Source organism: Catharus ustulatus, chromosome 30 (assembly GCF_009819885.2).
Source record: "Catharus ustulatus isolate bCatUst1 chromosome 30, bCatUst1.pri.v2, whole genome shotgun sequence".
In the NCBI taxonomy this organism is placed as follows: Eukaryota; Metazoa; Chordata; class Aves; order Passeriformes; family Turdidae; genus Catharus; species Catharus ustulatus.
The window spans coordinates 2,365,423-2,379,999 of NC_046250.1; the positions used below are offsets into that span (position 1 = coordinate 2,365,423).

The 14,577-nt window shown below is 38.7% G+C and overlaps 1 protein-coding gene across 1 annotated transcript in view; it reads right to left on the reverse strand.

Annotated features, from left to right (window-relative positions):
- Positions 1-2,888: 2,888 nt before the first annotated feature.
- POGZ (pogo transposable element derived with ZNF domain) overlaps positions 2,889-14,577 on the reverse strand; it is a 57,461-nt gene continuing 45,772 nt past the window's right edge. Inside the window, exons 15-20 of the mRNA XM_033082597.1 lie at positions 13,710-13,850; positions 10,866-10,925; positions 9,905-10,017; positions 8,135-8,159; positions 5,153-5,159; positions 2,889-5,071 (exon numbers count right to left, since the gene is read on the reverse strand). Of these exons, the coding sequence (XP_032938488.1) occupies positions 3,695-5,071; positions 5,153-5,159; positions 8,135-8,159; positions 9,905-10,017; positions 10,866-10,925; positions 13,710-13,850 (1,723 nt within the window). The 3' untranslated portion in view covers positions 2,889-3,694. The remainder of the gene's footprint in view (positions 5,072-5,152; positions 5,160-8,134; positions 8,160-9,904; positions 10,018-10,865; positions 10,926-13,709; positions 13,851-14,577) is intronic.

A 14,577-nucleotide genomic window follows, 5' to 3' on the forward strand; every position in this document is an offset into this window, starting at 1 on the left:
AAAAATCCCAGAAAAAAAAAAAATTAAAATAAATTTTGATCCTTTGGAATTAATTTAATTTGGGATTTTTCCACCCAAACCCGACGGGAATAAAGGAAAATTTTTTTCTTTTTTCCACAATAAAAACACAATTTTATTTATAAATCCATTTCCCTGCTTTTTTATTCCATGTTTTCCACTCCTGTACAATTCCAAGCTGATCCTTTTTTTTTTTTTTATTCTTTTAAAATTTATTTATTTTCAAATTTTTTTTTATTATTTTTTCCTGTTTTTCTTCGGGAAAAAAAAACCAAAAAAACCAAAATAAACTCCACAAATCTTATGGGAAAAACAGAATTTAGGAATTCCATGAAGTTTTTGAAAATTAAAATAAAAAACAAATTTTTTTTCCCAAAAAACATGCAAATTCTGGTAAAAAATCAGAGCTGGCAGTGAAAAATCAACCCAAAATTTTCTTTTTTTTTTACATTTTTTTAAGTCCCAAATCCTGGATTTTTTTTATTTTTTATCCTAAGGAAGGCAAAGTTTTCCAGGATTTATTTTTAAATAAAATCGATCAACACTCAAAAAAAAAAAATTTGGGAGGGGGGAAAAAAATTCCGTCAAAATTCTCATTTTTCGTTTCAAAAAACCCAAAATAAATTTTCCAATTCCTGTAAAAACAGGAAAATTTTTTGGGTTAAATTCCAAAAAAATTGAGGAAAAAGAAGAAGGAAAAAAAATCCCAAAATTTTTGGGGAATTTTTAAATTTTTTTGTCTTCTTGGGGAAAAAATGAAAATTAAAATTCGGGCACGAACGACGTCAAAATTCCCAGCGGTAAAAAAAATCAGGAATTATGATCCTGAAAATTCCCAAAAAATATTCACCCACGAGAGAGAATTCCAAGGAAATCCCAACACAGTGAATCCAAGTTTTTTTCAGTTTTTTGTTGAAATTTAAAAAGAAAAGAAAAAAAAAGTCGCGGAAATCGTCCCAAAAATTGGGCGGAAATTCGGAAAAAAATCCCAAAAAATTTCCCAAAAAAATCTTTTGGGAATTGGGATTTTTGTGTTCCAGAAATTGGGGATGGGGTTTGGTTTTGGGGGCAGAAATTTGGGAATATCTTGGAATTTTTGGGGTCAGAAATTGGGAATTTGTTTGAATTTTGGGGGCAAAAATTTGGGAATATTTTGGAATTTTTGGGGTCAGAAATTCAGAATATCTTCGAATTTTTGAGGGGAAAAAATTGGGAATATCCTTGAAATTTGGGGTTAGAAATTGGGAATATCCTGGAATTATTGGGATCAGAAATTGGGAATATTTTGGAATTTTTGGGGTCAGAAATTCAGAATATCTTTGAATTTTTGAGGGCAAAAAATTGGGAATATCCTTGAATTTCTGGGGCCAAAAATTGGGGAAAAACCTCGAATTTCTGGGGTCAAAATGTGGGAATTATTCCTGAATTTTGGGGCAAAAATTCGGGAATATCCTGGAATTTAGGGGTCAGAAATTGGGAATATTCTGGAATTTTTGGGGCAAAAATTGGGGAACATCCTGGAATTTCTGGGGCGAGTTTGGATCTCCAAAAATTGGGAATGGCCTTGAATATTGGGGCAAAAAATTGGGAATATCCTTGAATTTCTGGGGCCAAAAATTGGGGAAAAACCTCGAATTTCTGGGGTCAAAAAGTGGGAATACTCTTGAATTTTGGGTGTCAAAAATTGGGAATATCCTGGAATTTTGGGGTCAGAAATTGGGAATATTCTGGAATTTTTGGGGAAAAAATTTTGGAAATATCTTGGAATTTTTGGGGCGAGTTTGGACCTCCAAAAATTGGGAATGTCCTTGAATATTGGGGCAAAAAATTGGGAATATCCTGGAATTTCTGGGGTCAAAAATTGGGAATATCCTGGAATTTTGGATGTCAAAAATTGGGAATATCGTTGAATTTTGGATGTCAAAAATTGGGAATACTCTTGAACTTTGGGTGCCAAAAATTGGGAATATCCTGAAATTTTGGGGGTCAAAAACTGGGAATACTCTTGAATTTCTGGGGGCTAAAAACTGGGAATATCTTTAAACTCAGGGGCAAAAATTGGGAACATCCTGGAATTTCTGGGGCGAGTTTGGACCTCCAAAAATTGGGAATATCCTTGAATTTCTGGGGTCAAAAACTGGGAATTATTCCTGAATTTTGGGGCAAAAATTTGGGAATATCCTGAAATTTTGGGGGTCAGAAATTGGGAATATTCCGGAATTTTTGGGGAAAAATTTTGGAAATATCTTGGAATTTTTGGGGTGAGTTTGGACCTCCAAAAATTGGGAATGTCCTTGAATTTTGGGGCAAAAAATTGGGAATATCCTGGAATTTCTGGGGTCAAAAATTGGGAATATCCTGGAATTTTGGATGCCAAAAACTGGGACTGTCCTTGAATTCTGGGGTCAAAACTTTGGAATATCCTGGAATTTTGGGGGTCAAAAACTGGGAATATCCTTGAATTTTGGATGTCAAAAATTGGGAATATCGTTGAATTTTGGATGTCAAAAATTGGGAATACTCTTGAACTTTGGGTGCCAAAAATTAGGAATATCCTGAAATTTTGGGGGTCGAAACCTGGGAATACTCTTGAATTTTGGGTGCCAAAAATTGGGAATATTCTGGAATTTTTGGGGCAAAAATTGGGAAACATCCTGGAATTTCTGGGGCGAGTTTGGACCTCCAAAAATTTGGAATATCCTCGAATTTCTGGGGTCAAAAACTGGGAATTATTCCTGAATTTTGGGTGTCAAAAATTGGGAATATCCTGGAATTTTGGGGGTCAGAAATTGGGAATATCCTGGAATTTTGGGGGTCAGAAATTGGGAATATTCTGGAATTTTTGGGGAAAAATTTTGGAAATATCTTGGAATTTTTGGGGTGAGTTTGGACACCCAAAAATTGGGAATGTCCTTGAATATTGGGACAAAAAATTGGGAATATCCTGGAATTTCTGGGGTCAAAAATTGGAAATATCCTGGAATTTTGTGGGTCAAAAATTGGGAATATCCTTGAATTTTGGATGTCAAAAATTGGGAATACTCTTGAACTTCGGGTGCCAAAAATTGGGAATATCCTGAAATTTTGGGGGTCAAAAACTGGGAATACTCTTCAATTTTGAGTGCCAAAAATTGGGAATATCCTGGAATTTAGGGGTCAGAAATTGGGAATATTCTGGAATTTTTGGGGCAAAAATTGGGAATATCCTGGAATTTCTGGGGTCAAAAATTGGGAATATCCTGGAATTTTGGATGCCAAAAACTGGGACTGTCCTTGAATTCTGGGGTCAAAACTTTGGAATATCCTGGAATTTTGGGGATCAAAAATTGGGAATACTCTTGAACTTTGGGTGCCAAAAATTGGGAATATCCTAAAATTTTGGGGGTCAAAACCTGGGAATACTCTTGAATTTTTGAGGGCTAAAAACTGGGAATATCCTTGAACTCTGGGGCAAAAAATTGGGAAAATCCTTGAACTCTGGGGGTCAAAAACTGGGAAAATTCTTCAATTTCTGGGATCAAAAATTAAGAAATTTTCGGGGACCTCCCAAAAACCTCGAATTTCCGCGCCCGAAACCGCGGGAACGCCGCCCCCGCTCCGATCCGGCGCGATTCCGTCCGTTTCCTTTTGAAAAATTCCGGTTTAAAATTTTAAAATCCTCTCGTGGGGAGCTCGCTCAGATTTCCATCAGCTCCAGATCGGCCTCCTCGAATCCGTAGAACGACTCGGCCTCGCTCTCGCCCTCGAAGAGCCGGTGAAGGATTTCGGGGTCGGCCTCGGCGTCGCCGTCGTTCTCCGGCGATCCCGGCGACGATTCCCGGCTTTTGGCGATCTGCAACCTCTCCTCCATGGCGGCGATCAGCTCTTCCTGCTCGTCGCCGTTCCTCCGCGGCGACGCCGAGCCGCCGGCCGGCAAGACGCTGGCCAGCAGGAACGATTTCCGGATCAACTCCGGGCAATCGCCGAGGATTTCCAAAGCTTCTCCCAACCACCCCAGCAGGAGCTGGAGCAGCGCGGAGGAGTCGGGATCCGTCAGCTCTTTGGCTCGTTCTTTCCATTTTTTTTGGAGGAAATTTTTTAAGGATCTCTTGATGCAGACGTCCAAAGGTTGAGTTTTGGAGCTGCAACCGGCGGGGATGACGGCCGGTAACGTTCCGGCCGAGCTGAGCACGGCCAGCACCTCCTCGGAGAGGTGGGTCCGGTGACAATCCAGCACCAACATCCCTTTGGAAGATCCTCCGCGGCATTCCGTGTGTTTCCTCCACACCCTGGCCGCCCACAGCTCCATGATTTCGTCGTCGCCGTAACCGTTCTCGTTGGATTCCAACAAGATGGATTCAGGGATGGTGGCCGGAGACGGGTGCTGCCCTTTGGAGATGACCAACGCCGGCAACACGTTGCCGTCGGCCAACACGGTCAACACCAACTCGCACCACGGTTCGCCGTTGCCGACCGTCTGCAGCGCGTTCTCCTTGCGTTCCTCGCTGCCCAAAACCTCGACATCCAAAAAGAGCGAGATCTCGTCGACGGCGCCGATCATGGCGGGCGCCAAGCGCTGCCGGCGGATCTGCCGTTGGACGAACTCGATGAAAGCGCCGGCGTTGCCTTGGATCTCTTTGGGGAGGGGGTTGGCCACGCCGCGGCGCGTGTGGGTGCTGAGGTGGTGCCTCAGCATGAACCTCACCGCCCACTCGTAGGAAATTTTGAACCCGCCCTCCAACGCCCGCCCGATTTTGGTGGCTTTTTGGAACAGCGTCTCCTCGTTGACCGGCAACTGTTGCTCGCGTTGGGTCAACACCCACTCGGCCAATTTTTCCTCGGCCTCCAAGCTGAGGTATTTCCCCTCGGGGGGTTCCTGGCGGTCGTCGTGGAAGGCCTGGAAGCGGCGCAGCCAGCGGCGGATGCGGCGCGGGGGGTTGCGGAAGTGGCGCGCCGCCTGCTCGGTGCTGGAGCAGAGGGCGAAGAGGACGACGCGCAGTTTCTTCACCGACAGCTGCTCCCCCAGCGCGGCGGCGGCGGCGGCGGCGGCGGCGTCGCGGGGGGTGGGGTCCGCAGCGGGGGAGCGGGGGGGTTGTGGGGGAGGGGGGGTGGGGGGTTGGGGAGGGGGTGGTGGGGGGATGGGGTGGGGGGGTTGGGGGTGCCTGGAGAATGGAAATGGGGTTTTTTGGGTGAGAAATGGGGTTTTTTTTGGTGCAAAATGGGGTTTTGAGGGGGGAAGTGGGGTTTTTTGGGAGGGAAATGGGATTTTGAGGGGGGAAATGGGAATTTTTGGGAGGAAAAAATGGGGTTTTTTGGGTAAAAAATGGGATTTTTTTGGTCCAAAATGGGATTTTTTGGGGGGGAAATGGGGTTTTTTGGGAGGGAAAATGGGATTTTTTTGGTCCAAAATGGGATTTTGGGGGGGAAATGGGGTTTTTGGGGGAAAAATGGGGTTTTTTTGGGTAAAAAATGGGATTTTTTTGGTCCAAAATGGGATTTTTTGGGAGGAAAAATGGGATTTTTGGAGAGAAAATGGAGTTTTTGGGGTTTGGGGGAAATGGGAATTTTTGGGTGGAAAAAATGGGATTTTTTGGGGGGGAAATGGGATTTTGGGGGAAAAATGGGATTTTTTTGGTCCAAAATGGGATTTTGAGGGGAGAAATGGGATTTTTTGGGAGGGGAAAATGGGATTTTTTGGGGGAAAAATGGGATTTTTGGGGGGGAAAAATGGGATTTTTAGAGGGAAAAGGGATTTTTTTGTGGGGGAAATGGGGATTTTTTGAGGGTAAAAGGGGATTTTTTTGGTCCAAAATGGGATTTTTTGGAGGGGAAATGGGATTTTTTGGGGAAAAATGGAGTTTTGGGTTTGATGAAAAGGGGTTTTTTTTGGGGGGGTAAATGAGGTTTTTTGGAGGGAAAATGGGGTTTTGGGGGAAAAATGGGATTTTTTTTGGTGCAAAATGGGATTTTAAGGGGGGAAATGGGATTTTTTTGGGAGGGAAAAATGGCAATTTTGGAGGGAAAATGGGGTTTTGGGGGAAAAATGGGATTTTTTGGTCCAAAATGGGATTTTGAGGGGAGAAATGGGATTTTTTGGGAGGAAAAAATGGGATTTTTGGAGGGAAAATGGGGTTTTGGGGGTTGAGGAAAAGGGTTTTTTTTGGGGGGGAAAATGGGATTTTTTTTGGGGGGAAATGGGATTTTTTGGGAGGAAAAATGGGAATTTCGGAGGGAGAAATGGGATTTTGGGGGAAAAATGGGATTTTTGGAGGGAAAATGGGGTTTTTGGGGTTTGGGGGAAATGGGAATTTTTGGGAGGAAAAAATGGGATTTTTGTTGGGGAAATGGGGTTTTTGGGGGGGAAAAATGGGATTTTTTTTGGTCCAAAATGGGATTTTGAGGGGGGGAAATGGGATTTTGGAGGTTTAGGGAAAAAGGGATTTTGGGGGGGAAATGGGATTTTTGGGGTTTGGGGAAATGGGATTTTTTTAGGGGGAAAAAAGGGATTTTTGGGGTGGAAAAATGGGATTTTTTGGAGGGGGGAAATGGGAATTTTGGAGGGAAAATGGGGTTTTTGGGGTTGATGAAAAGGGTTTTTTTGGGGGGGGAAAATGGGATTTTTTTGGGGGGAAATGGGATTTTTTGGGAGGAAAAATGGGAATTTCGGAGGGAGAAATGGGATTTTGGGGGAAAAATGGGATTTTTGGGAGGGGAAAATGGGATTTTTGGAAGGAAAATGGAGTTTTTGGGGTTTGGGGAAATGGGATTTTTGGAGGGAAAATGGGGTTTTGGGGGAAAAATGGGATTTTTTTGGGGGAAAATGGGGTTTTGGGTGAAAAATGGCATTTTTTTTGGTCCAAAATGGGATTTTGAGGGGGGGAAATGGGAATTTTTGGGAGGGAAAAATGGGAATTTTGGGGGGGAAATGGGGTTTTTGGGGTGGAAAAATGGGATTTTTGGAGGGAAATGGGATTTTTAGGAGGAAAAAATGGGATATTTTGGGAGGGAAAAATGGGATTTTTGGAGGGAAAATGAGGTTTTTGGGTTGAGGAAAAGGGTTTTTTTTGGGGAGGGAATGGGGTTTTAGGGGTGGAAAAATGGGATTTTGGGAGAGGGAAACGGGATTTTGGAGGTTTAGGCAAAAGGGGATTTTTTGGGGAGGAAATGGGTTTTTGGGGTTTGGGGAAAATGGGATTTTTGGGGGGTAAATGGGGTTTTGGGGGAAAAATGGGATTTTTTTGGTCCAAAATGGGATTTTGAGGGGGGAAATGGGATTTTTTGGGAGGAAAAAATGGGATTTTTAGAGGGAAAATGGGGTTTTAGGGTTGAGGAAAAGGGTTTTTTTTTGGGGGGGAATGAGATTTTTTGAGGAGGAAAATGGGGTTTTTGGGGTTGAGGAAAAGGGTTTTTTTGGGGGGGGTAAATGGGATTTTTTTGGGAGGAAAAATGGGAATTTCAGAGGGGGAAATGGGATTTTTGGAGGGAAAATGGGGTTTTGGGGGAAAAATGGGATTTTTTTGGTCCAAAATGGGATTTTGAGGGGGGAAATAGGATTTTTTGGGAGGAAAAAATGGGAATTTTGGGGGGGAAATGGGATTTTTTGGGGTGGAAAAATGGGATTTTTGAAGGGAAAATGGGATTTTTTTTGTGGGGGAAATGGGATTTTTGGAGGGAAAATGGGATTTTTTTGGTCCAAAATGGGATTTTTTTAGGAGGAAAAATGGGATTTTTGGAGGGGAAAATGGAATTTTTGGAGGGAAAATGGGGTTTTTAAAGGGGAAAAAGGGGATTTTTTGTGGGGGAAATGGGGGTATTTTTGGGGGTAAAAGGAGATTTTTGTGGGGCAAAATGGGGTTTTTGGGGTTTGGGGGAAATGGGATTTTTGAAGGGGGAAATGGGGATTTTGGGGGTTTGGGGAGGGGGAGAGGGAAAAGAGGGGAAGGGGGGAAAAAGGGAGAAAAGGGAGGGGAAAAAGGAGGAAAAAGGGAGAAAAAAGTGAGAAAAAAGAGAAAAAAGAGGGGGGAAATGAAGAGGAAAAGGCAAAAATAAACGGTGAGAAAAGGGAAAAAAATGTGAGAAAAAGGAAAAAAAAGATTAAAAATTCCCAACTTTTTGAGATCCCAAAAACTTGGCTTACCTGGAATGTGATATCCAAGAAGGGCCTGAAATAAAAAAAAAAGAAGAAAAGAAAATTTCACTTTTTATTCTGATTTATTTAAGAATTTCACATTTTTATTCCCATTTATTTGCTTTGATCTCATAACAATTGGGGATTGGTGAAAATTCCTGGAAAAAACTGGAATCAAATCAATGAATCTTTATTTCCCATCCCCAAAAAATCTGAAAAAAAATAAAAATTAATTCAGTTTATTCCCAATCCTAGCTCCAGAATGTAATTTTTTTTTTTAATTTTTAGCCAGAATTGCATTTTTTTTCCCATTTTTTTCCAGTTTTTTTCCCATTTTCCCAGGTTTTTATTTCCCTTTCCCCATTTTTTTACCCCTTTCTCATTTTTCCCATTTCTCCTCCATTAACCAGTTGATTTTTCCCATTTTTCTCCCAGTCTTCCCCATTATTTTTTCCCCATTTTTCCCATTATTTTTCCCCATTTTCCCTCCTTTTTTCCCCCATTTCCCCTCATTTTTCTCTCCTCTTTCTTCCCATTTGCCCCCCTTTTCCCCCATTTATTTTTCCCCATTTTTTCCTCATTTTCCCCCATTTGTTTCCCATTTTTTTTCCCATTTTCTCCCCATTTTCCCCCATTTCCCATTATTTTTTCCCATTTCTTGTTAATTTTTCACCATTTCCTGTTACTTTTCCCCCATTTCTTGTTATTTATTCCCCATTTTCCCCCATATTTCCCATTATTTTTTCCCAATTTCCCATTATTTTTTCCCCATTTCCCATTATTTTTTCCCCATTTCCCATTATTTTTCCCCATTCCCTGTTATTTTTTCCCCATTTCCTGTTATTTTTTCCCCATTTCCCGTTATTTTTTCCCCATTTCCTGTTACTTTTTCCCCATTTCCCATTATTTTTCCCCCATTTCCCATTATTCTTTCCCCATTTTCTGTTATTTTTTCCCCATTTCCCATTATTTTTTCCCCATTTCCTGTTACTTTTTCCCATTTCCTGTTATTTTTCCCCCATTTCCCGTTATTTTTCCCCCATTTCCCATTATTTTTTCCCCATTTCCTGTTATTTTTCCCCATTCCCCGTTATTTTTTCCCCATTTCCTGTTATTTTCTCCCCATTTTCCCCCATTTCCCATTATTTTTCCCCATTTTCCGTTATTTTTTCCCAATTTCCTATTATTTTTCCCCCATTTCCTGTTACTTTTTCCCCATTTTTCCCCATTTCCCGTTATTTTTTCCCCATTTCCTGTTATTTTTTCCCCATTTTTCCCCATTTCCCATTATTTTTCCCCCATTTCCCATTATTTTTCCCCCATTTCCCATTATTTTTTCCCCATTTTCCCCCATTTCCCGTTATTTTTCCCCCATTTCCTGTTATTTTTCCCCCATTTCCCATTATTTTTTCCCCCATTTCCCATTATTTTTTCCCATTTCCCGTTATTTTTTCCCCATTTTTCCCCATTTCCCATTATTTTTCCCCCAATTTCCCATTATTTTTCCCCCATTTCCCGTTCTTTTCTCCCCATTTCCCATTATTTTTCCCCCAATTTCCCATTATTTTTTCCCCATTTCCCATTATTTTTCCCCATTTCCTGCTATTTTCTCCCCATTTTTCCTGATTTCCTGTTATTTTTCCCCAATTTCCCGTTATTTTTCCCCCATTTCCTGTTACTTTTTCCTCATTTTTCCCCCATTTCCTGTCATTTTTTCCCCATTTTTTCCCATTTCCCGTTATTTTTTTCCCAATTTCCCCGTTTTTCGCCCCGATTTACCGTGGCCCAGCACGGTGCTGGACTGGTGGCAGGGGTTGAACACCAAGTGCTTGGCCATGGCGTCGCCCTGCGAGGTGACAAAGGGACAGGAGGAGCACGACAGGCGCAGCCCGCTGCGAAAAGGAAAATAAAATACAAAATATCATAAAAAATAAAAATTATTGAAAAATAAAATATAAATTACAATAATATAAAACATAACGAAAATAAAATAAAATACAATTTCATTTAAAATAGTTTTAAAAAATAAAATAAAAATAATTAAAATAAAATAAAATTCAATTCCATTAAAAATAGTTTTAAAAATATGAAAAATAGTTAAAATAAAATAAAATTCAATTCCATTAAAAATAGTTTTAAAAAAATGAAAAATAGTTAAAATAAAATCAAATCAAAACGGGTTTAAAAAATAGAAAGAAAAATAATTAAAATAAAACTAAATTAAATAAAAAATATTTTAAAAATAAAATTAAAAGTAGTTCAAATAAAAAAAAATTCAATGCAATTAAAAATAGTTTAAAAAATAAAATGAAAAATAATGAAAATAAAATAAAATTTAAAATAATTAAAAAAATAAAAATAATTAAAATTTATTTTAATTTAAAAGAGTTAAAAAAAATAAAATAATTAAAGTCAAATAAAATATTAAAAATTAAAATAATTTCAAAATAAAAAATTTAAAATAAAATATAAAAAACTAATATAAAATAAAAATAATTACGATTTTTAAAAATAAAATACAATAAAATAAAATTTTAAAAATTAAAATTAAAAAAAATTCAAAATAAAACCCCTAAAACATAAAAAATAATATAAAATTAAAATAATTAAAATTTTAAAAAGAAAAAATAAAAAATTAATTAAATTAAAATGAAGTATAATATAAAATAATTAAAATAAAATAAAATTTAAAAATAAAACATTCCTCCCAAATTTAAGTTTTTTGTATTTTTTTCCATACCTGGCTGTGTAATTCCTGAACAACGCCAAATATTTGGGGCTTTTCCTGGGAACGTGGTTGCTGGGGAGGGAAAACAATGTGAATAAAAACAACAAATTTTTTTCACCATTTTCCCCATTTTTTTTGCCATATTCTCCCCATTTTTCCCCCATTTTTTCCCCAATTTCCCACCCATTTTTCCACCATATTTTCCCCATTTTTTCCCCATTTTTTTCACTGATTTTCCCCATTTTTTCCCTCCATTTTCACCATTTTTTTCACCATATTCTCCCCATTTTTCCCCAAATTTTCCCCATATTTTCACCATTTCCCCCCCATTTTTTCACCATTTTCCCCCCATTTTTTCACCATTTTCCCCCATATTTTCACCATTTTTTTCGATTTTTCCCCCATTTTTTCCCCTTTTTTCCACCAATTTTCCCCATTTTTTGTCCTTTTTTTCACCATTTTCCCCCATTTTTTCACCATTTCCCCCCCATTTTTTCACCATTTTTCCCCATTTTTTCCACCAATTTTTCCCTTTTTTCCCCCATTTTACCACCATTTTTTCCCCATTTTTCCCTATTTTTTCACCCTTTTTCCACCATTTTTTTCACCATTTTTTCCTCATTTTTCCACCATTTTTCTCCATTTTTTCCCCATTTTTCCCCCATTTTTTCCCCAATTTTCCCCATTTTCCACCCATTTTTCCACCATATTTTCCCCATTTTTTCCCCATTTTTTTCACTGATTTTCCCCATTTTTTCCCTTCATTTTCACCATTTTTTTCACCATATTTTCCTCATATTTTCACCATTTTTCCTGATTTTTTCACCCTTTTTCCACCATTTTTTTCACCATTTTTCACCATTTTTTCCCTCATTTTTCCACCAATTTTCCCCATTTTTTGGCCATTTTTTCACCGATTTTCCCCCATTTTTTCACCATTTTTCCACCAATTTTCCCCATTTTTTGTCCTTTTTTCCCCCATTTCCCCCCCATTTTTTCACCATTTTTCCCCATTTTTTTCCACCAATTTTTCCCTTTTTCCCCCCATTTTTTGGTCATTTTCCCTTCCATTTTTCCCCATTTTTTGGCCATTTTTTCACCAATTTTCCCCATTTTCCACCCATTTTTCCACCATATTTTCCCCATTTTTCCCTATTTTTTTCCACATTTTTTTTCACTAATTTTCCCCATTTTTTCCCTCCATTTTCACCATTTTTTCCCCATTTTTCCACCAATTTTTCCCTTTTTTCCCCCATTTTTCGGCCATTTTTTCCCCGATTTTCCCCATTTTTTCACCGTTTTTCCCCCATTTTTTTCCCTCAAATCCCCATTTTTCCCCAAAATCCCGTTTTTCCCCCGTTTTCCCCCTCACTTGATCATGTGGTTGGCGTAGGCGCGCGAGCAGCAGCAATTCCTCCATTTTTTGGTCATTTTCCCTTCCATTTTCCCTTCCATTTTCCCCATTTTTCGGCCATTTTTTTACCATTTTCCCCATTTTTTCACTGTTTTCCCCCATTTTTTCCCCAAAATCCCCATTTTTGTCCCCAACCCCTCCTCACTTGATCATGTGGTTGGCACAAAGAACCAGAAAGAATTTCTCCATTTTCCCCCCATTTTTCCCTCCAATTTTCCCCATTTTTTGGCCATTTTTTCCTCCCATTTTCCTCATTTTTGCACCCTTTTTTCCCCATTTTTTTTCACTGATTTTCCCCATTTTTTTCCTCCATTTTCACCATTTTTTTCACCATATTCTCCCCATTTTCCCCCAAATTTTCCCCATATTTTCACCATTTCCCCCTCATTTTTTCACCATTTTCCCCCATATTTTCACCATTTTTTTCGATTTTCCCCCCATTTTTTTCCACCATTTTCCCCCATTTTTTCCACCAATTTTCCCCTTTTTTCCCCCATTTTTTTTCCATTTTTCCACCATTTTTCCCCGTTTTTTAGCCAATTTTTCACCATTTTTTCCCCCATTTTTTCACCATTTTCCCCCATATTTCCCCCTTATTTTCCACCATATTTTCCCCATTTCCCTCCATTTTTCTCCATTTTTTCCCCATTTTTTCACCATTTTTCCTGATTTTTTCACCCTTTTTTCACCATTTTTTTCACCATTTTTTCCACCATTTTTTCACCATTTTTCCCCATATTTCCCCCATTTTTTTACCATTTTTCCCCATTTTTTCCCCATTTTTTCACCATTTTCCCCCATCTTTTCCCCCAATTTTTCTCTTTTTTTCCCCATTTTTTCCTCATTTTTCCACCAATTTTCCCCATTTTTCCCCATTTTTCCACCATATTTCCCCCATTTTTCCACCATATTTTCCCCATTTTTCGGCCATTTTTTTACCGTTTTTCCCCATTTTTTCCCTGATTTCCCCCATTTTTCCCCCGATTTTCCCCATTTTTTCACTGTTTTTCCCAAAATCCCCATTTTTCCCCCCGTTTTTTCCCTCACTTGATCATGTGGTTGGCGTAGGCGCGCGAGCAGCAGCAATTCCCCCATTTTTTCCCCATTTTTTCCCCATTTCCCCCCCATTTTTTCACCATTTTTCCCCATTTTTTCCACCAATTTTTCCCTTTTTTCCCCCATATTTTCCCTATTTTTTCCCCATTTTTCCACCAATTTTTCACCATTTTTCTCCAATTTTTTCCCTATTTTTTTCCCCATTTTTCCACCATTTTTCCTCAATTTCCTTCATTTTTTGGCCATTTTTTCACCATTTCCCCCCATTTTTTCCCCATTTTTTCCCCATTTTTTACCATTTTTCGACCATTTTTTCCCCGATTTTCCCCATTTTTTCACTGTTTTCCCCCATTTTTTTTTCCCAAAATCCCCGTTTTTTCCCTCACTTGATCATGTGGTTGGCGTAGGCGCGCGAGCAGCAGGTGCTGTAGCGGCACAGCGAGCAGTGCACGTAGGTGGGGAAGTGGTTGGGGAAATCGGGGATCTCAAAGCTGCACTCCAGGCACGTCTGCCGGCCCAGCCCGCTCCTTGGGGCGAAAAAACACAGAAATGGGAACATTGCAGATAAAAAAATACAAATTACAGACAGAAATGGCAAATTACAGACAGAAAATGGCAGATTATGGACAAAAAATAGAAGATTACGGACAGAAAATGGCAAATTTCAGACAGAAAATGGCAAATTTCAGACAGAAAATGGCAAATTCTAGATAGAAAATGGCAAATTACAGGTAAAAAATGGCAAATTAAAGACAGAAAATGGTAAATTACAGATAAAAATTGCAGATTTCAGATAAAAAATGGCAAATTACAGATAAAAAATGGCGAATTTCAGATTAAAAATGGCGAATTCTAGACAAAAAATGGTGAATTACAGATAAAAATGGCAAATTTCAGACAGAAATAGCAAATTCCAGACAAAAAATGGTAAAAAATAGTAAATTCCCAACAAAAAAATGGCAAATTTCAGATAAAAAATGGTAAATTAAAGACAGAAAATGGCAAATTACAGATAAAAATGTCAAATTACAAATAAAAATGGCGAATTTCAGATAAAAAATGGCAAATTTCAGACAAAAAATGGTAAATTACGGACAAAAAATGGTAAATTTCAGATAAAAAATGGCAAATTACAGACAAAAACAAGAAATTACAGACAGAAAATGGTAAATTATAGATAAAAATGGCAAATTTCAGACAAAAAATGGCAAATTTCAGACAAAAAACCCCAAATTCCTAACAAAAACCAGCAAA